This window comes from Misgurnus anguillicaudatus, chromosome 25 (genome assembly GCF_027580225.2).
Source record: "Misgurnus anguillicaudatus chromosome 25, ASM2758022v2, whole genome shotgun sequence".
Classification (NCBI taxonomy): Eukaryota; Metazoa; Chordata; class Actinopteri; order Cypriniformes; family Cobitidae; genus Misgurnus; species Misgurnus anguillicaudatus.
The window spans coordinates 30043883-30066693 of record NC_073361.2 but is presented as its reverse complement, the minus strand read 5'-3'; the positions used below and the strand labels follow the sequence as shown (position 1 = coordinate 30066693).

General features: G+C 38.2%; 3 protein-coding genes across 4 annotated transcripts; 2 read left to right on the top strand and 1 right to left on the bottom strand.

The window, feature by feature from the left end:
* Positions 1–43: 43 nt before the first annotated feature.
* On the bottom strand, positions 44–10151 carry LOC129426512 (C1q-related factor-like). 2 transcript variants are annotated; one of them, XM_055182899.2, is made up of 3 exons: positions 10017–10151; positions 5061–5851; positions 45–1179 (listed from the first exon to the last, which is right to left on the bottom strand). In XM_055182899.2, the coding sequence occupies exons 2-3, from the start codon at positions 5703–5705 to the stop codon at positions 1000–1002; spliced, it is 825 nt and encodes a 274-aa protein (XP_055038874.2). In that variant the 5' UTR covers positions 5706–5851; positions 10017–10151; the 3' UTR covers positions 45–999. The 2 variants fall into 2 exon arrangements, with proteins under 2 accessions (XP_055038873.2, XP_055038874.2); XM_055182898.2 differs by lacking the exon at positions 10017–10151 and having other exon boundaries at positions 44–1179; positions 5061–6397.
* A 3199-nt stretch (positions 10152–13350) lies between these two features.
* Positions 13351–15620, top strand: LOC129426411 (UDP-glucuronosyltransferase 2A2). The gene is made up of 2 exons (XM_055182675.2): positions 13351–13483; positions 13972–15620. The coding sequence occupies exon 2, from the start codon at positions 13978–13980 to the stop codon at positions 15574–15576; it is 1599 nt and encodes a 532-aa protein (XP_055038650.2). The 5' UTR covers positions 13351–13483; positions 13972–13977; the 3' UTR covers positions 15577–15620.
* Positions 13377–21713, top strand: LOC141362170 (UDP-glucuronosyltransferase 2A1-like). Its single transcript, XM_073864172.1, has 3 exons — positions 13377–13483; positions 19666–20349; positions 20633–21713. The coding sequence occupies exons 2-3, from the start codon at positions 19672–19674 to the stop codon at positions 21674–21676; spliced, it is 1722 nt and encodes a 573-aa protein (XP_073720273.1). The 5' UTR covers positions 13377–13483; positions 19666–19671; the 3' UTR covers positions 21677–21713.
* Positions 21714–22811: the final 1098 nt, after the last annotated feature.

Here is a 22811-nt window from a genome sequence, read left to right as displayed (position 1 = left end):
TGAGTAGAACAGATGACATTTAAATACATCATGTCATGAAGTTTGTGTATTATATATAGTTCATAGTTTTAAATAGTTACCAACAAAATTACAGTGTGACTGAAGATGTGTCTATTCTTGTATAGTGGTAACTCTTATCCCAGCTTAGAGAGAAACTACGAAATCCACACAGCCTTTAATATTTCATACCGTATATGAAAATGTTTAAGTATAAAGCTTATAGTTTCAGCTTTATTTGTGATAATACTCCACACAGCCATACACCGATCACATACAATGGCTTACAGACTCAGGGACATCTGTGAATACACTCAAAATGTTAGGGTACAATTTACTTCACATTATATTGATGAGACACTGAGAAACATTATTGTAGATTCACAGACAGAACACAGAGACAAACACCATAATGAAACAAACACTTCACTGGACTTTCATTCAATGATGAATCTTCATTATAGTCTTTAACCCTTCACTCACACTTCGCCTGCAATATGTTTAATCCAGCCATCAAAAGGACAGTTTTAATACAGATGCAGACTATAGTCAATGAATCATTTTACCCCTGAATCAAAATCTTTCATTATCATAATCAATACACACAGCACTTTGAAATGCTTGATTCTGATTGGCCAGTGGCGACAATCCAAGGTTTGTTATTCCCTGATAACAACTGCCAAAAAACTAATAACACAGCCTCATCCAGGCACTGCCAGTCATTCGACAGGTGCAGTTTAATTCCTTTAAATAAATTAAATATAAATATGCATGATTAATAACATTATTATATTTACAAATGATTCAACCAAATGCATCTTCATCTTGCTTGAACTTTGAATTTGTTTCAATGCATCTTGAACCCTCACTGAACATTGCATTTCTTATAAATAAGCTAACAATATATATCAGATCATATATTTAGTCGTGTATCAAGTCATCGACAGAGAACAGGCTAAATGTAAGGACAACAGACTCCTGTCCATTCATCTCCTGACCTCTCTAGTCACTGTACAGAATGAAGCCGGCAAATGTGCTGTACTTGTTGCTGTTTCCTCCGTGTGCCTTTCCACCGTCCAGCTTGATGAAGATCTCATCCCCGGGGTCCAGGTGCAGAATGACTGTGTTTGAGGCATAATCATAACTCTGATCCTGATCCTGTGCGATAGCGCTGGCTCTCACCTGTACACAGAGAGAGAGAGAGAGAGAGAGAGAGAGAGAGAGAGAGAGAGAGAGAGAGAGAGAGAGAGAGAGAGAGATTACAGAATATAAGATTACAGAAAGCAATCACTTCATGTAAAATAAACAAGTTTGCTTCTAGATGTGTAAAATGCATCTTCATATTACACTAACACAGATTTTGATATTTTTCTTGCACTTCTCTAACTGTGAGCAAACTGCAGATAAAAACGAAGATTCGTTTCAAATAGCCGCTGGTTTATACGTCCTACTCTTAATGCAAACCTTTTAAAAATATGATTGATAAAAATGCAATCAGAAGCAACTGATAAGCTTGAGGCAAACCTACGATGGCATTCATTTTAACAGATTCATATCTAAATTGAGGAGTGTGATTTTACCATAAGGCTTTCACTATAAGATTTACACTAGGGATGTCAATGCACAATTATCCTGCCTGAAAGAACTCACAGTATCGATATGATTGTGATATCTATGTCCAGACTGGACTATTGCAACCCGCTACTGGCCGGACTCTACTGTACTGTAACCATTGTGGCTCTTAAAGTAGTTTGCGAAAGTACGCTTTGCAAAGCTTGCCCTGTGTCTCAATTCGCCTACTATGCCCTTAAAGGTCCAGTGTGTAATTTTAAAAAGGATCTCTTGACAGAAATGCAAAATAATAAACAAAACAATATTATCAGGGGTGTATAAAGGCCTTTTTTCAATGAACCGTTATGTTTTTATTACCTTAGAATGGGACGTTTTTATCTACATACACCGAGGGTCCCTTTACGTGGAAGTCGCCATTTTGTGCCACCATGTTTCTACAGAAGCCCTTAACGGACAAACTTTTTTAACAAAGTTGTCTCCTACAATGACATGTTTTTAGGTTGACAGCTACTGTAGCTTCTCTATGCGTTTCAAAAGTGAGGGGTGAGCAGTGGACTGAGCCGTTGGTTGCAATTCGCAACCTCACCACTAGATGCCGCTGAAATGTACACACTGCACCTTTAAATATGTACTGTTTTTGTTATGGGAAAGTATGGGAATTTGAGTGCATTAACAGATATGTTTAGCACTGATAGTATTAGAATTGGGACGCATGGATTGTTTATTTGACGTGTAAGTATACATGCGCATTGCGACAAAACGCAATACATCTCAAGGGCTACATACTTTCTCCTGTACGCACATGCACGACCTACATGTAAAAATTAAATGCGGTTGGTTCAGTGACAAAACGGTTTGGCAAGATGAGAAATAAAAAAATCTTTTTAAAATAAAGTAATTTTAAAAGCATGTATCAGGTTTATTTCATTGCACAGTGTATTTATGTTGATTTTTTGCATAATTTTTATGAAAGTTAAGACTGAATGGATCTGAAAATGTCAAGTGTAACCGCCAATTGCACCAAATAATGAGAAATATTAAATATTTTATCCCCCTTGATGGCATGTAAGCATAATCATCAAAAAAAAAAAATTAAATGTAATTTTATTTGTTATTTCTAAATGAAACTTTTAGTGTGTTTTTGTAATATTTATGCTGAAAACAGCTCTGTTTTCTAAATAATCTTTGACAAATTATGTAAAAATGTATGTAAAAATCATATTACACTAAACTAGATGATTATATATTTTTTATTTTTTTATGAATATATTAATATTTTAATTTAAAAAAATACTAGTTACACCAATTGACTTAGGCCGGTTACACCACATTGACATTTTTGCAGTAATCTCCCAAATATTCTTTCAAAATGAAATAAAACCAGAAATTTAAGACTTGGTCCTCAAAAAAGTATTTTATTTTAAAAAATGTAACCCTTTTACATGTAATTGAACCATACGGACACATAATATTACATGTCACGTCATTGACGTCATACTATTTATATTATCATTTTAGTATTCATGTTAATATTCATGTTTTGTTTCTTTTTTCTGCGTTTATTGGTGATTTTGACACCAGTATATATTTATATCTCGGTATATGTCAATATGAATATTGTGACACACTTAATTCATACTGTACATAAAAATAGATAAATTCAAACTAGATTCAGGATGTATAAACTAAATGTAATTTTAAACTTATCACAGAAATTAAATATTATATAGCAGCCTAGCAGAAGATGCTTTAGATTTAAGTGTGTGATAGAAAGCGAGTCGTTCAGAGTCGAGGGCATCAGTCTGAAAGGGCTGTCGCTGCGGGCTGACACTATCTCTGCTCATATGAGTAACAGCTGACTCAAACACACAGCACACACATCTGCTCATATACATCATGTATGTTGTCATATGCATGATGGTCCGAGCTTAAGTTTAATAATTAGAGCCTATAGCCTTGCTAAAGAGCTAAATTACATATTCAAATTAGCCATGTGTGCATGTGTGTGTGCGTACATCACCTCCAAGACTCAATGTCACACAGAAATGTGTGTTTAATGTTGTCTAGGATTATTAAAGTAGCAGAAGAACTATAATAACTTCATGCTTCTTATTGGAAAACTTTGGGTGATTTTATGGCGATTGCAAATGTGTGTAGATCTTAATGTCTTACTGAATTTGTGCATGTGTGTGTTTGCAGCCGTGGGTGTTTAAGAAGGACCCTGATTCACAATGACACAACAAGGGATGGCAGAAGATGAGTATGTACACATAAACACACACACAAAAACACACAAACATAAAGACACACACAGTCACACAGCAAGGCAAGCTCTTGGTTCACTACATCTTTCTTTGCTCACCATAGATAGACATGACAGAAAATGTTTTCAGACATTAAATTGACATTTGATGTAACCTCCATGCACTCACTGTTACTGTTCAGTAATACAGTAGAAAAGGATATTTAGTTTTGTTATAAAGCAACTGCTGGAATAAATACATTTCTGTGCTGTGTTATGTAATTATATGCATATTTGATATTTTTCTATTAAAACAGAGACACACAGTATTGTGCAAAAGTCTTAGGCAACCATTAGATTTGTATTTTTTTTGGCAATGGTATTAAGACCATATTATTTCTTAGTCTTTTTATTATAATAAAACCCAAAAAATACAGATTTGTATGTAGTATTAAAAACCAGCTTTTATAAATGTCAAGTATTTAGTGTGAGCTCCTCTTACACTTTAGCAATAGAAAGAAAATGTATTACATAAAACATTCCAAAAGTTTATTTTTTTAAATTAATCAAAACATATTAAATTTTACAATGTAGTGTTGTTCATTAGTAGCCTTATTTTTCTGAGATTTAAATACACAGAATTTATAATAAATAATTTTTTATAAAATGTCAAAAAACCGGGGGCCCCCTTGGCACCATCTTACTGCCCCCAGTTTGAGAACTTGAAATGAAATCCTAATTTCTAATCGTAATTCTAAAAAAGTTTAAGATATGTTTAGTGCCAAACTGTAAAATAAACTGCTGGTTGAACTTAAAAAAAGTAAATTACCTGGTTGTCATAAAATTTTGAGTTAATTCAACTTAAAAATATTAGTTGACACAATTTAGTTTTTTTTTGAGTGAACAATTTTTTTTTAAATTAAATAAATTAAGGCTTTTTACATTTTGTGTATTTTTGTTTATTAGTTTAAATTTTTACAATGTTAAAAAGACACCTGTACCTCTGTGTGTGTGTGTGTGTGTGTGTGTGTGTGTGTGTGTGTGTGTGTGTGTGTGTGTGTGTGTGTGTGTGTGTGTGCGCGCGTGCGTGCGTGCATTTACTTTTATTTTTGTAAAATGATTGATAATTGATTACCTCATTGTTACCACATGTTTAAATAAAGTGTAGCAAACTTTAATGCTATTCAGATGCTATTAAATATTAAAACCACAGTACAGGTGTGTTATACAGCAGTAAATCTCATCTTACCTGTCCGTTTTTCAGCAGGTCTGCCCACATGCTGGTGCCATCCCCTCCTCTCATGAGGACATTATACGTGAAGAAGTATGTCCCAGGAACCTTGCAGACAAATTTCCCAGTCGCCCCGTCGTAGGTATTCCCAATGTTTGTCACAACATCATCAAACCTCAGCACCTCATACCCCTCCTGCGGATTTCGCAGACCCGCGTAGAACGCCACCCGTGGACCCATGGTATGCACGGCCGTCCCCATTCCTGTCGCCGTTCTTCCACCCAGAGCAAAGGTATCGGGTCGCCCTGTGAGGTTTTTATTTCCTGGCGGCCCCATGGGTCCTGGGAGACCTGGCTCTCCGGGTGGTCCCGGGGGTCCTGGAGGTCCCGGAGGCCCTGGTTTTCCTTGGCGGCCGGGCTTGCCCTGCGGTCCATGGGCATAGGTGGGCAGTGGAGGTCCCATACTGTGATCAGTCAGCGCTTCAGCATCCACCTGCGTGTTGGCGACAGCCGTGCCGATGGCCGCCGTAGTGCCAGATTTTTCCAAGAAAGGGTCGCACACCATACGGCAGCCGCCCAGCATCTCGTATTGACCTCCGTTGTCGTTGGTGCCCGCCAAATGGACCAGGACAGGTATGAGGACTACCAAGACCAAGACCAGCATGACGGCCACGCCAGCCCCCAGCAGGGTCTTCCGTCCCAGGCTGAATTGGGGAAGAGGCTGGGCCGCCAGCGCGGAGCTCTCTCCACACGCCGGAATATTGACCTCTGGAAGTGAGAGGGAACGGACTCCCTCGACCTCGGGTGCTCCTGGAGATGATAAAGAAAATAAATGAGTGTTTTTCTTTCTTACTTGCAAAAGAGAGGGAAAAATTTGCATGCAGTGGATCTGCAGGTGAGTGAGCACAAGTGCATGGGCGTTGAGGAAGGATGAAGAAAAGAGAGAAAGAATGCCCGTCTATTCGGTTTCTTTATATGACTCAAATAAAAGATAAGTGGGAGGAGGGAGAGAGCAGGGGAGAGAGAGTAAGAGAGAGAGAGAGAGAGCAGGGCTATTTAGGAAAACCCAATGCCAAGTAAATATCAAAGTCTTTTAAGTAAGTTTTATTGTGCAGTCTTTCGAAATATGATTTGATTTTCCACTTGTTGAACTGAAAGACTCAATGACGGGGTTTTGGAGATGGTGGTCAAGTAAAGAAAGAGAGAAAATAGATAGCAATGAAGCAGGAGTCTGTTTCTCTTTCTGCATGACGGTCAAGTAAATATGACAGGATGCAGTCTAAGCGTCACTTAATCGAATGGGACGCCTGCTGAGTGCAAGCAAAATGATTTTTCTGCTCTAGGATTCAAATCCGCTCCAACACATCTTCTTGGCATCGTTATGTAATTATGTCATTGTTTATTTATACACTTTTAAAAAAACACACGCTTGGGTGTTGGACAAACCCAACCACTGGTTTACATTAACCTGTCCATATTCAGGTTTGGGTTCAAACAACCCAGTGTTACTATTATCTTTTGCAGTTATGTGATTAAGGTTAAGGAAAATAACCTAGTTGTATGGCATAAGTAAGAGGGCCTGACTATTGCTGTGAGTCACTTAAACAGAGAGAATGCTGATCGGTGACTGCGGGCGGCGAAGGCCGGATGGAGCTCTGAGCGTCGTGATTCAAACCCTGACCCCCGCGCCCTTGACGGCGGGCGCAGTAATGCGACAAGAAGATAGACTTTGCCAGTCCTCTCTCCATCATACACTTTCTCAGAATCTCCTCTCGTCCTTTTGTCACCGCCGGCCGAGTACAACAAACCCCCTGAGCCAATGAGATTAAGCCCCCAGAGAGCCGCACGAGTCCTGCTCATCCTTGAGCGAGGGGAAATCTCTGAATCTCATTCGATTTTACTTGAAAGCGAACATAATGTAGTGTTAAAACCTCAGGCAGAGCTAAAGAGAGAGAATCATGATATAAGCTAGACTGATTTAAAACCACGTGCGCACTGTTTGTTTTTTCTTTTGTCTGGAAGGACGCAGAAAAAAAGTGTAGCTTATGAGTGTTAAAAACACTGTCTGGTTGTTTTAACATCACCACAACAGTTAATAAACAACACATTCACACAATAACATTCAAACGTATTACAAGAGCTTTGGGGAACACAAACAAGATACAAGGCACTATTGCTTAAAGCAAATGTAGTGCCATCCTCAGCCTGTTTCTATACTATACATTTATTTATTTATTATTAGTTATATAAAAATACATACTGAATTATAAATACATATTATATTCATATAAACAAAACCCTACAAGTGCATCTGACATGTTTTTAGTAAATAAACACTTTTTATCAGACTTCTGCCAATAAACCGCTATTTCTGAATGACCTGAGATCGGGAATCGTGATTAAGCAGATTTTAATAAAAAGTATTTGAATAACATAAAATATGTGCCAAGAGAATTTGGTTAATGGGTCAATGACGTTAATTATTTTATGGATAAATGAAATAAAATTTCAAATTACTTGCATACATTCTCTTTTTTGAGGACCAAGTATAACATTTCTGGTTTTATTTCATTTTGAAAGAATATTTGGGAGATAATTGCAAAAGTGTCAATGTAAGCGGTCTGCACTGAAAAAAAATATTCATTCAATTTACTCAAATTTTTTAAGGTAAATGGTCGCAATCGATTTATGTAAGCTGCATTTAAACAAAAAAATTAGAAATACAAAACAAAACAAAAAACTTTTGTTTAAGTGTGGCTTGAATAAATTGATTGCGACCACTTAACTTAAGGAAACTGAGTAAATTGAATGAATCATTTTTTCAGTGTGTGTCAATTGGTGTAAATAGTATTTTTTTAAATGAAAATATAAATAGGCTGTATTCATAAAAAATGTGGAATAAAATATAATCATCACGTTTAGTGTAATATGATTTTTTTACATACATTTTCACACAATTTGTCAAAGATTATTTAAAAAACAGAGCTGTTTTCAGCATATGTCCGGACAAATATTACAAAAACGCATTAAAATGTACATTTAGAAATAACTAATAAAATAATGTTTTAAAATTATTATACTTTTTTATGATTACGCTTACATGCCATCAAGGTGGATAAAATATTTAATATTTCTCATTCTTTGGCACAACTGGCGGTTACACCATTTGACATTTGCAGGTCTATTCAGTCAAAAATCTTAAAAAAAAAAAAAGTTTTAAAAGCATGCATCAGGTATATTTTAAAAAAAATTACATTTGCACCATTTTTATTGAAGTTGAGACTAAAGTTAGTTTTGGTAAACCATTCTCTACAAGCATGTGAAAAAATAGGTCATCGAAATTTGTCTCGTGGCTATACCGTAGGACCTAATTTGCAAAAAACATTGTATTTGGAACGGTCTTAAAAAAGGATCATCTGAATGTTTGTTACATTTATTGATGAGCTGATCTCTGTACTAAATGGCAGTGCCGTGGTTGGATATATGCAGATTAAGGGGCGGTATTATCCCCTTCTGACATCATAAAGGGAGACAAATTTCGATGACCTATTTTTTAACATGCTTGCAGAGAATGGTTTACCAAAACTAACTTCAGTCTCAACTTTCATAAAAATGGTGCAAATGTAAATTTTTTATTGCATAAAATCAACATAAATACACTTTGTTCATTGAAATATACATGATGCATGCTTTTAAAACTAGTTTTTTTTAAAAGATTTTTGAATTTCTCATCTTGCCAAACCGTTTTTGTCAGTGATCCTAATATTATTATCTATTTTTTGTCAGAAGCAGCGTTTAAATCAATAGTTACTGTACAAAAACTGAATAGAGAAAATTTTGTCTTTAGTGCTTTTCGATGTTACCTACAACTAGAAGGCATTAGAAACCATAGGTTATCTGTGGAGCTCTTTACTGTTTTTTTTTTTTGGTATAGTTTAAAAAAAGGAAGATCATCTGAATGTTTGTTACATTTATTGTCAATGCCTTGCATCAGAAATTTTATACAGTTAAATGAGGACTTGTATATGTGCTGTAGGAGTGATCGCTGTATCAGAGGATCTGTGGAGGCCGGAAATCTCAGCAGAAGATGAGAGAAATCAAGATGGTTTTGGTTTCTATCAGGATGTAGTGTGAACACAGACACACAGTAACAGGCCAAGCTTCCTTTTCTGATGTCAAATGGGTACCTGCCCACAGATCTGTGCATTTTTGTATATGCATGTGTGTGTGTGTGTGTTTGTATGTATGCATGTGTGTGTGTGTGTGTGTGCGTGCGCGCGTGCTTCCACCCACCATTCAGAATGATGTGTCAGTCTTAGTTTGTGTTGCAGGTTGTTTGTCAATGCACGCACATATTACTCAATGTGACCCCGCCTGTGAAATCCCAGCTAAAGTCATGTTTTAGTCATTTGCCGTTTTTTACATAAAATCATCCAAAATAATGTAAAGAACAATAGAACCTTGATATCTGACTGAGTAAGATCATGTCAAAGATGGAAATAAAGAGTGAAATCAAACTTCTGGGTTTTCCAGACAGGGTGACATATTATGTTCACATATACTGCGTTCAATGTCCGGTGGCATACAGTAGGTTACATAAATATTTATGCTTGAATGTTAAGAGCATTGTTCATTGGCTGTTTATAATTTAATATAAATCATGTCTTACATCTTCCTACATTATGTTAATTTATCAAACAGGCTTCCAAATATTTTCCTCATATTCTTATTTTAATGCTTTTTCTCAAATATATCCTTCCATTAATGAAAAACTGTGCTAATGTTGAGATTTTTTAACTTCACTCCCTACATTTTATGCTTAATGCTGCCACCTCGTGGACTAGAAGTGTTACTAATAAATACATGAAAACTCAACAGCACTATCACAAAAAGTCAATTCAAAAGTACAGTATTTCTTAATTAGATAACATGTTTGTCTGTAAGTTCATCTTGTTTTTGCTTTATTAACACTTACAGTTTGTTTCAGATTTTCCTCAGATTTTTAAACCATTCGGAAGCAGCGCGCCCGTTTCTCGAGATGGATTATGGGATTGACATTCACACGCCAGAGTTGCAGTGCGCATGCGCTAATAATTTGCGCTGCCGTTTTACCTGTAAACAAATCAAATATATCTTGATTAGTCTATTACACTGCAAAAAAAATGATTTTCAAGAAAAAAAACTTAGTATTTTTGTCTTGTTTTCAGTAAAAATATCTAAAAATTAAGATGCCTTTTCTTGATGAGAAAATGACCCAAGAAAATAAGTCTAGTTTTTGGACAAAAAATGTCAAATTTAAGTGATTTTGTGCATAAAACAAGCAAAAAAATCTGGGTAAGCAAAATTTTCTTGATTTTTTCTTGAATTTAGTGTTTAAGAAAAATGTTCAAGATTTTTTTGCTTACCCCATTTGGCAGATTTATTTTTAATTAAAATGAATATATTTTGTTTAATGCTGACATTAAAGGGGACATTTCACAATACTTTTTTAAAATGTAAATTAAATATTTAAGAGTACGTATGTGAAGTTCTAAATCAAAATACCCTATTGATATTTTTTATAACATGTTAAAATTGCCACTTTGTGGCTCTTTTAAAATTGCAAATGAGATGATCTTTGCACTAAATGGCAGTGCCGTAGTTGGATAGTGCAGATTAAGGGGCGGTATTATCCCCTTCTGACATCACAAGGGCAGACAAACTTTGATGCCCTATTTTTTCACATGCTTGCAGAGAATGGTTTATAAGTTACTGGGTTGTTATTTTTCTAGGTTGATAGAAGCACTGGAAACCCAATTGTAGCACTTAAACATGGAAAATGTCAGATTTTCATGATTATGTCCCCTTTAAAGTGATTATCATCACTCATTTGTGCAGTCAACACCAAACAGAAAACATGCTAGCCTTGTTTTAAACTTAGTGGCACACAATCTTACATGTTCATTTTGGGTTCCGGGCTTGGGAACGCACAGCACTGCACAAGTTTTTAAATCTCCCATATGCAACACACCTGATGAACAACTCTCATCAGATAGGGGAAAAATACATTTATTTGGCCAAAAATACGTCTTATATATGCTAAATACATTTTATAGAAAGTGAAGCTTAATTAAATATATTTCTGAATTTGAGAATATATTTAGTTTTAACCTTCTGTATTAACATATATTTCAAAATGTATTTCAGGGACAACAAATAATATATTTCCTGGACAAAATATATAAGTTTGTATAAAATGCATAAAGTATCAAATGTACAGATATGTATACAATTCTAAGTAAGTATTTGCTGTTTTGCTGAAAATATATTTAATTTTAATATTTTTAAACCGGTTATGTTTGCAGGTTTTTTAACATACAATGGTTTTCTTCCAATGCAAAGTGAATGTACAGTAAATGCTTTAAAATATATTTCAAATACAAAAAACAGCCAAAAAATATTGGTGAAAAAAAATTGCAAACAAATGTTTAAAATATATTTCAGCACATGTATTTTTGGCCATTTTTGTGTAAGACGCCACCCACTGGCCCAACGACGGTATCCAATGGCGTGGGAGAAGGATTCTCGTGTTCTTGTTTTCCTTTAGCGCTTCTAGAAGAATAACTCCATTTATTCGATTTCAAATGTATTTCTTTGACCTCTGTGTTTAAATTATAATCTGACTCCAATTTAATATAGTAAGAATTTAGTTCATTATTCCAATTATCTGTTAATCATAATTTAGATGTTTGATTATTTATTAATTCCCATAGTCTTAGTTATTCGTTCATTAGGGACCCAGTATCGCACAGAGTATACGTCGGCCGTTGCGTATATCTCACGGACACAAAATTGTCAGTTCTGATCTTAGTCAGAGGTTGTCGGGTAAACTAATAGTTTATGGCTTGCTCCGATCATAAAATAGTTACTTTAGTCACGATCATGCAACTTGCTAAGTTAGGTGATAGACATAAATCTGAGAGTCCTGGTGAATGTGCCCCATGCTCCATTCAACATCAAAACACCAGTGTGATCATATCCTGACATACTTATTTTGCGGTAATACCAGACTCCTTCTAATCTACTGGAAATAATAATTTCTGAAAGAATTAAAATAAATCAATACAATTTTGAAGAATTTAAAATGAATCAATATTAACAATTTATTATACCAGGCAGGTTCCAGCTTAAAGAATATCATATAATACAGAATATGATTCAATTCCAATTAAAATGATCATCAGTTGCAACAGTTACAAAGTCATACCTGGCAATAGACACTCTGGCTACAGAGTACTATCTATCATGAAAATAATACCCAAATGGTGTAGGAAGACTCTTGTTTAAGATTTCTTCCATGATGTTTTAATACACACACAAAGTGTGGGAGCTCCTGGTTACAGGATGCATCCATAAGGTTTGAATACACACAGAGTGTGGGAGCTTCTGGGTACAGAATGGCTCCCAGAACATTTTGCCAGGCCACCTTTTATACACAGCTTGAGAAAACTAACAAAATCTAGTTTGACCTGTACCAAGTGATACTAAAGAACACCTGGTCAAAATCCAGTTTGCCCTGTGCCAAGTGATACTAAAGAGCACCTGGTCAAACTAGCTAGGAGTATCTTGGCAACTGGTCAAACTAGCCAGAAATATCAAGGCAAAACCCCACCTCTACAAGAAATGCATCCTCTATCCAAAGTTCTAAAACCTTAATCCATCTGATCTTAGACTTATAGAAATGAGACCTTTTTACTCATCGCACCATGACCATTAAAATAATACTAAACATTAATATAACATTACAATCTTAGAACCACAAAATATGTATACATTACATCATATATTTCAGCAGAAACTCAGTGATATGAGCCTAAAGGCTAACAGTGCAAAAGCCTTTGTGATAAAGAGATTAGGATCACCAAGAGTTTCATGTCTGTAACCAGTTCCACCTAAGAGTCAAATTTGGGTTAGCAACACCACCTGAGGTTTAATTGTTTTATAGTGTCTCTTCATAAATAAAATAAAAGTTGATTATTTAACATCCAGTATTACATTTGTGTATTTTGAAATATATTTAAAATTATATTTTATAAATATATATTTTTGTCATATATGCAGTCTTGATGATCAGCTCTGAGTGTCAAATACTTCACTGAATACAGCAGCCAATCTGTATTTTCTTCAGAGTTCAGTGTCTTGACATTTTAGCTCATTTTGCTGGAGGAATTTGACATTGAAACATACCACCAGACTTTGCCAGAAACATGATTTAAACCATTTTTTATTCCCTTTTTCTTTCATACAGACACACACACACACACACACACACACACACACACACACACACAAAGCGGTACAGGGTGTACATTTCCATGAGTTACGCAATGCAATCTGGACTTGGGACCACACAGAATTTTCTTTATAGCAGCAGCGAGAGGAGCTTCATGCTAAAGAAACAAGGTAAATCATCTGTTTTCTGTGTACGATTCACCACATCCTGTTCCATCTTAACTTCTATCTGAACATTTTGGAATGGATAGAACATTCTATCTGTAGTTAAGACAGAACATTTTGGAACGAATGGAACATTCTATCTATAGTTAAGATGGTGTGGCAGTGACCTCCATTTCTCTAGGAATGTATGCTTATGTGCCTTTACTCTTATTGCCAGGGTCTTTCATCATGTGTTTTAAATAAGGTTGACATTAGAAACTAATGAACATGACATTAAGTTGTACAACATTCAGTCAGTCTTACTAAAAAAAAAAGATTTGTGAAAGATTTCCTGTACAGGATTTCACTTAAGCATGAAGCAGTCAATGTGCTGAATTGTGCAGAAATAAATAGAAAACACTTTTTGTTTCTTTAAGAAGGAATTATTTCATTATTATAAATCATTATACATTTATTCAATCTAATAAGCATTGGCATTTTATCCGGTTCACCAGGAAGCCATGAATCTTCAAGGATCTTCTCATTGTCTCCTTGCCATACTCATCATCACCCTCGCTTCATCTGCTTTAGCTGGTAAGATCCTTGTTTTTCCCGTGGATGGCAGCCACTGGATAAATATGAAACTGCTGATCGAGGATCTGCATCACGGGGGTCATGAGGTGACCGTGGTGAGGACAACCAGCAGCTGGTACGTCGACAAGGACTCGCCCCACTACAGATCCATAACCGTGACACTACCGGAAGCCATCAACATTGAGGACCAAGATTTCTTTGTCTCGTTCCTGAACAAAATGCTCAAGATACAGAAAGCGAAAGGAACCCCGTTCGCCCTAATGCAGTTCTACTGGGAGATGTTGACGGGACTCTCCAATCTACACAAACAGGCAAGTCAGCTGGTGGTGGAGATGTTTGAGAACCCGGTACTTATGCAACAGCTTTACGAAGCACGTTACGATGTAGCTCTTATTGATCCGGGCCTACCTGCGGGTGTGCTGGTGGCTCATAAACTCGGACTACCCACGGTGTTCAACGTGAGATGGATCACCAGCGGAGAAGCGCACTTTTTTGTGGCACCCTCACCACCTTCATACGTACCAGCGGCCGGCAGCTCACTCCCCAACCACATGTCCTTCATCGAGAGGGTCCAAAACATGCTCTATTATGGACTGAACAAATTCATAGATGGATTTATCGTAAGCCCGGTTTATGAAGAATTAGCAGCACGTTACTTTGACCCCGAAACCAGTTTTCAGGCCCTGCTGCACAGGACAGACATCTGGCTCATCCGATCGGATTTTGTCTTTGAGTTCCCGCGCCCGACCATGCCCAACATCGTGCACATCGGAGGCTTCCAATGCAAACCATCCAAGCCTCTTCCGGCAGACCTAGAGGAGTTTGTGGAAGGGTCAGGAGAACACGGAGTGATTGTGATGTCACTGGGGACGCTTGTAAAAGGTCTACCTACTGAAATAACTTCTGAGATCGCTGCTGGGTTTGCTCGGCTTCCTCAGCGAGTGATTTGGAGATACCTGGGAGAGCGTCCTGATAATTTGGGGAACAATACTTTGCTGGTCAAGTGGTTGCCTCAGAACGACCTGCTGGGTCACCCAAAAACACGGGCATTTGTTGCTCACGGCGGAACCAACGGGGTTTATGAATCTATATTTCACGGCGTTCCTGTTGTGGGCCTTCCACTTCTGTTCGATCAGTTTGAGAATTTATTGCGTCTTGAGGTACGAGGGGCAGCTAAAGTTCTCGATGTCACCAAACTAGACAGCCAGAGTTTTTATACGGCGGTGCAGGACGTGTTGCATCGTCCGTCGTACAAGGACAACATGAAGCGACTGTCTAGGATACACCTCGACAAGCCTATGCATCCTCGAGACAGCGCCGTTTATTGGATAGAGTTTGTGATGCGACACAAAGGGGCGGCACATTTACGGACAGAGTCTTATAAGATGCCGTGGTACTCGTACTACTCCGTTGACGTAGTGGGGTTTTTGCTGCTCGTGGTGATGGCAGTAGGGGGCGCTGTAATCTTCACAATACACTTTCTGTGCCTCAGACTGTGTAGGACACAAAAATCAAAACTTGAGTAATGTGTGTAATGGATCAGTGACTAATAAACCTGGCTATGTTTGTATTCATGTTTTTGTCTTTGTGTGAGAGTGTCATATTTTCTGTACAATTATGATGAAAAGACTGGAAAAGCATAGCGACAACAGTCCAAATGAATGCTGATACACAAAATCGATCCAAATATTCCTCAAAATGATAAAAAAAGAGATCTGCACACAAAAATTGCTCAAAAGAGTTTATTGTCCAGAGACCACAAAAAGTGCTTAACGTTTTCGGCAATGATGAAGGTTAGATTCCGAAATGTTTTGCACACTTTGCATGGCCTCTGGAAAGTAATTTTTTGAGCTTTTGGCAAGGGTGCAAAGGGGGCGCTGATGAGCACACTTCGGAGCGTAAAAATTACAGATGGGACACCCTACGGACTCTTGAGAACGTGCAATTTAAGGCCACAAGAGCAAAAGTCCACATGAAGTGCGCCATTTGGGACAGGGTCAATAGAGTGTTTGCATTTGTATCACAAAATTGCTGTGCACTTTTAAAGCTCCACTAATCCCAGATAGCAAAATTGCTGTGCCCAGATCTGGCTCACATCTGACACTTTCATCTGGCCCACCTTTGGCATGGAATGATGGCACTTGAGCGGTCCACTTCTTTTTTTCCAGATCTTTACCACAAGCAAGCCATAGAAATGTCACGTCAGCCAAGCATGAAGCAAATAATGCAGATCTGGCCCAAATCTTGGTAATAGTTTATTTACATTTTTTAAAGCCCAGATTTGGCCCACACCTGGCATGGATTGATGGCACTTGTGTGGTCCACTCCTGTTTAACACATCTCAACCACGAGCAAGCCAGAGTGATGCCACAATCAGAGTATGAATCTTAACCATGGTGACAATTAAATGAAAAACTTCATTCTGCAATGCATGCTGGGTATTTACAAATTACAAATCTCATCCAGGACTCCCAGCATGCACTGCGACATGGATAAATAATTAACTTTTTACAATTTTCTTTGTCACCATGGAGATTCATACTCTGATTCTTGATGTTTGTACATCCCAAATATTCAGAGGTTAATTTTTGTCCAAAGTTTCTAAAACTGCTTAATAACAAACTGCTGTGAAAGTGCTGGACTTCATAGATATTATTGACAGAAAATAAACTTTTGGTGAGTAAACCAATTTATTAGATGATGATTTTCACAATTATATACCAACCCCCACAGAATTGCACTATTAACTTTACATTACCATAACAAATATGTTTTATACACACAAAGTAATGTAACCAGGAAAAAAGTAAATAAGTCAAGGGTCCAACTAAAACGAACACTGATCACAATAATGGTGACTTAATATCAAACAAAACATCAACATCTAAACCTAATAAGTGAATTGTGTTTTCTACAGCAATATTTTTATGAAACATTCAGAAATAATGTTTTATAACATTTGAAAATGGTAGAATGTAACATTCCTCTAACATTCCTCAGAACATTTTTGGGAACATGGGGAACTTTCAAGGAATGTTCTTAGAACTTTTCTCTGTTAGCTGGGTATGTGGACCACTTCAGTCTCATGCTGCGTTTACACCAGCCGCGGTAGAGGGGGCAAGTGTGGGTGATTTACATGTTAAGTCAATGTAAAGACGCGATTAGGCATCCTGCGGCGCGGTACACGTGGTAAGTGCGGTGCGAATGATTAACCAATCAGGACCTCGCTGTAGTAGTGATGTGATTACAGGAAGCGAGCGGAGTGGCGGAGTCTCAGCGGAGTCGCAGAAGCCCCTCACATGACGCGAATCTCCATGTGAATGTCTCGGATGACTAGAATTTCATGCGCAAATTAAGTTAGTGAACTCAAATGTTTAAGCGTCCAACTAGGCGCGAATAACGCATTTTCTATCGCGTTTGGTGTAAACGCAGCATCACACTCACATGAGCGGGTGCTTACTGTGCAATATCTTTGCCAAAACTGGCCCTGATGCGTCTTTATACATATGGGGCACATTTGCAACATCATATATGGCCCACTTCAGACTCACACCCACATGAGCCTGTGCTTACTATGCCATATCTTTGCCAAAACCGGCCCAGACACGTTTGTAAAGAACTGGGCCACATTTGCTGCAACATGTGAGGGCCACATTTGGTTTATTCCAAGATTAGGCCGTGTCTGTTGTGCAGCATTTTTGCCAAAGGTGGCCCATATTTGTTGTTTGATATTTGGGCCATATTCACTATTTGTCGGATGGGCCACTTTTGGTACATATTCAGATGACATGTTGCCGTGAGCACCGCATCTTTGCCTAAAAAGGCCCACGTGTGATTTGATATATTTGGGCCATTTTTGCTATTTTACATGTGAGCCACTTTAGGTTCACATCCCTTTTATTTGGGCAATAAGAAGGCCAGCAGTGCCGCATCTTTGCCTGAAGTGGCCCACATGCGCTTGCTATCTGGTATAGGTGTCAAGAGTTTGTGTGTCATGCTGTGTCTTATACAGCAAGTAAAGGAGCTCAATATTGAAAGTGAAGAGTTTTTCATTTTTGTGCAATTAGTTTCAGAATTTAGGGGTGAAGTTTTTCCAAAATTTTTCCAATTATTAATTAAAACATGTATGGTGACACTTCAACCACCCACAATATACAGAACACACTTGTCAAATTGCACAGAATAGAAAGATTGTTATCTACTGTAAAAGACTTCATCTGTCATGAGTCAAAACAATATTTTTGCCCAAACCTCATATAATGAAGCCAATAATGTTCGGAATGCTAAAATAAATAAATGACTTTTATTATTTAAAGTGTCACAGAGGAACAGTGAGTGAACCTTTTGGAGAAAGTTTAAGTTTTATGTTATAGCATTTTAAGATGAGAAATGATTCCAACACCCCCGACACCACCCACACACACTAATCTTAATCCTGCAATCTTATTGGTTAATGAAAATGTTGATAAAGGACCAACAATGGTGTTGATCCAGGACCACATCCGACTTGGTGAAGTCATGTTTACCCCCCAGACACACACAGGTTCAGTACATGGAGTACATTTCCTTGAGTTACAGAATAATTCTTCAATCTGGATTTGGGATCACACTGAATTTTCTTAATAGCAGCAGCTAGAAGACCTTTATGCACCAAGATAAAGAAACAAGGTAAATCACCTGTTCTCTGTGTAAGATGATTCATCACATCTTGTTTGTTGGTTTCCGTTTCAAAAAATTATTTTCAAGAAAAACTTTTCTTAGTATTTTTGTCTTGTTTGCAGTAAAAATATCTAAAAATTCTTAAATTAAGCTTTTTCTTGATGGCAAAACCACCCAAGAAAATAAGTCTAGTTTTTAGACCAAAAATATCAAATTTAAATGATTTTGTGCACAAAACAAGCAAAAAACAAAATTATCTGCCAATAGGGTAAGCAAAAAAATCTTGACCTTTTTTCAAAAACACTAAATTCAAGAAAAAATCAAGAAAAATTTGCTTATACCCCATTGGCATCTTTTTTGCATGTTTTATGTCTTAAAACTTATTTTCTTGGGTGGTTTTGCTCGTCAAGAAAAAACATCTTAATTTAAGAATTTTTAGATATTTTTACTGAAAACAAAAAATACTTTAAAAAGTTTTCTTGAAAATAATTTTTTGCAGTGTAATATCTGATTGTGTGGCAGGGACCTCCACTTCTCTAGGAATGAGCTATACTATGACTTTACTTATTGCCCAAGTCTTTCTCTTTTATATTTTAACATTTTATAGAATGCATAGCAAAATGTACCCAGAAGTAAATAGTACATACCCATACTAAATTTTGTGTAGTCAAAGTTGCATTGGAGCTTTTTCTTGTATTTAACCAAATAGTAGATCAGTGGCCATACTGTTGACTGTGAGCTGTGATCGTGTGTGTTTTTAAACAAGGTTGACATTAGAAACTAATGAATATGACATAAAAAGAAAACTCACCTTTGTAAAAGGTTTCCTGGACAGGATTTCTTAAAACACGTCTGTTTACTGTTCAATTGTGCAGAACACTTATTTGTATTCAGTGCACAAGTAGTGACATTTTTCAATCTGATAAGCATTCACTTGGCTTTTATCTGTGCACCAGGTAACCATGAATCTTCAAGGATCTTCTCATTGTCTCCTTGCCATACTCATCATCACCCTCGCTTCATCTGCTCTAGCTGGTAAGATCCTTGTTTTTCCCGTGGACGGCAGCCACTGGGTAAATATGAAACTGCTGATCGAGGATCTGCATCACGGGGGTCATGAGGTGACCGTGGTGAGGACAACCAGCAGCTGGTATGTCGAAAAGGACTCGCCTCACTACAGATCCATAACCGTGACCCTACCGGAAGCCATCAACATTGAGGACCAAGATTTCTTTGTCTCGTTCCTGAACAAAATGCTCAAGATACAGAAAGAAAAAGGATCTCCGTTCGCCCTAATAAAGTTCTTCTGGGAAATGTTGACGGCGCTCTCCAAACTACACAAACAGGCAAGTCAGCTGGTGGTGGAGATGTTTGAGAACCCGGTACTTATGCAACAGCTTTACGAAGCACGTTACGATGTAGCTCTTATTGATCCGGGCCTACCTGCAGGTGTGCTGGTGGCTCATAAACTCGGATTACCCACGGTGTTCAACGTGAGATGGATCACCAGCGGAGAAGCGCACTTTTTTGTGGCACCCTCGCCACCTTCATACGTCCCAGCGGCTGGCAGCTCGCTCCCCAACCACATGTCCTTCATCGAGAGGGTCCAGAACATGCTCTATTATGGACTGAACAAATTCATAGATGGATTCATCATAAGTCCAGTTTATGACAAATTAGCAGCCCGTTACTTTGACCCCGAAACCAATTTTCATTCCCTGCTGCACAGGACAGACATCTGGCTCATCCGATCAGATTTTGTCTTTGAGTTTCCACGCCCGACCACCAACGATCACCAGCGGAGAAGCGCACTTTTTTGTGGCACCCTCGCCACCTTCATACGTCCCAGCGGCTGGCAGCTCGCTCCCCAACCACATGTCCTTCATCGAGAGGGTCCAAAACATGCTCTATTATGGACTGAACAAATTCATAGATGGATTCATCGTAAGCCCGGTTTATGACGAATTGGCAGCACGGTACTTTGACCCCGAAACCAATTTTCATTCCCTGCTGCACAGGACAGACATCTGGCTCATCCGATCAGATTTTGTCTTTGAGTTTCCACGCCCGACCATGCCCAACATCGTGCACATCGGAGGCTTCCAATGCAAACCACCTAAGCCTCTACCGGAAGACCTGGAGGAGTTTGTGGAAGGGTCGGGAGAACACGGAGTGATTGTGATGTCACTGGGGAAGCTTGTAAAAGGTCTACCTACTGAAATATCTTCTGAGATCGCTGCCGGGTTTGCTCGGCTTCCTCAGCGAGTGATTTGGAAACACCTGGGAGAGCGTCCTGATAATTTGGGGAACAATACTTTGCTGGTCAAGTGGCTGCCTCAGAACGACCTGCTGGGTCACCCAAAAACACGGGCATTCGTGGCTCACGGCGGAACCAACGGGGTTTATGAATCTATATTTCACGGCGTTCCCGTTGTGGGCCTTCCACTTCTGTTCGATCAGTTTGAGAATTTATTGCGTCTTGAGGTACGAGGGGCAGCTAAAGTTCTCGATGTCACCAAACTAGACAGCCAGAGTTTTTATACGGCGGTGCAGGACGTGTTGCATCGTCCGTCGTACAAGGACAACATGAAGCGACTGTCTAGGATACACCTCGACAAGCCTATGCATCCTCGAGACAGCGCCGTTTATTGGATAGAGTTTGTGATGCGACACAAAGGGGCGGCACATTTACGGACAGAGTCTTATAAGATGCCGTGGTACTCGTACTACTCCATTGACGTAGTGGGGTTTTTGTTGCTCGTGGTGATTGCAGTAGGGGGCGCTGTAATCTTCACAATACACTTTCTGTGTCTCAGACTGTTTAGAACGGAAAAATCTAAACTTGAGAAATGTATGGATCAGTGGCGGCTGGTCAATAGGGGGTGCTGGGGCGCCGCCCCCTTAAAGTTGGCCAGAGAGAAAAGCTACTTACATGTTACCAAAAAGTTAAATAAAAAGTGCAAATGAATACAAAATAAAATCATTTAACTGTACTATTTCACTGTTATTCATGTTTTAATTTTTTTCAAAATGTAAAAATCTAAATCAAGTTTGTTGTGTGTGTCATGTTTGTGTGTCTGGGGCGCACCCCATATGAGGGTGTTTAAAAAACAATAAATAAATGCTTTATTAAACTTCACTAGCCTCCATTCAAACAATAAAAACTAGTAAAATCGAATAAGAGCAATGCAATAAAAAGCACACAAATACAAAAGTACAGTCATTAAAATAAATAAAATAAAACAATAAATGGCACAGGGAGACAGAGTGTTCCACTGGGGCCGACCACAGAGAAGACCCAGACGGTCCCCCCTGGTTTTAAGTCTGGTCTTAGGAACTACAAGCTGGAGCTGGCCATCAAACCTCAATGAACATGCCAGTGTGTAGATTTGAATGAGGTCCGTGATGTACTGTGGGGCCAGTCCATTCAGAGCTTTAAAAACGAACAATAAAATCTTAAAATCAAACTAAATCGAACAGGAAGCCATTGCAACGAGGCGAGGATGGGGGGGTGTTTGCGCTTTTTGGTTCCTGTTAAAAGCCGTGCCGCAGAGTTCTGGACTAACTATAAGCGCAAAATTGCATTTTGGGATATTCCAATGTAAAGTGCATTACAGTAGTCCAGACGTAATGAAATAAAAGCATGCATGACTTGCTCAAAATGTTTAAAAGATAAAAAAGGTTTGTTTTAGACAGAAGACGAAGATGAAAAAACTTGATTTAATGACAGTGTTAATTTGTTTATCCAGTTTAAAATCACTGTCTATAGTGACGCCAAGGCTGGTGGCTATGGGATGCAAATGGTTTTTGAGGGGGCCCAAGTCGACCAAGTCGACCATTTCTGTCTTACCATCATTTAGATTTTAAAAATTCTGAGACAACCAAGCCTTGACGTTACTTAAACACTCGATTAGGGGTGTAAGGGTGGCGTGATCATTTTTAGTTACTGGCAGGTATATTTGGCAATCGTCTGCATAAAAATGATAAGAGATACCGTGCCTTTTAAAAAATCACACTGGCCCAAGGACTGATCCCTGGGGGACCCCACAGTTCAAAGGGGCGGTAGATGAGTTAGAGTCACCCAGTCTGACAGCAAAACATC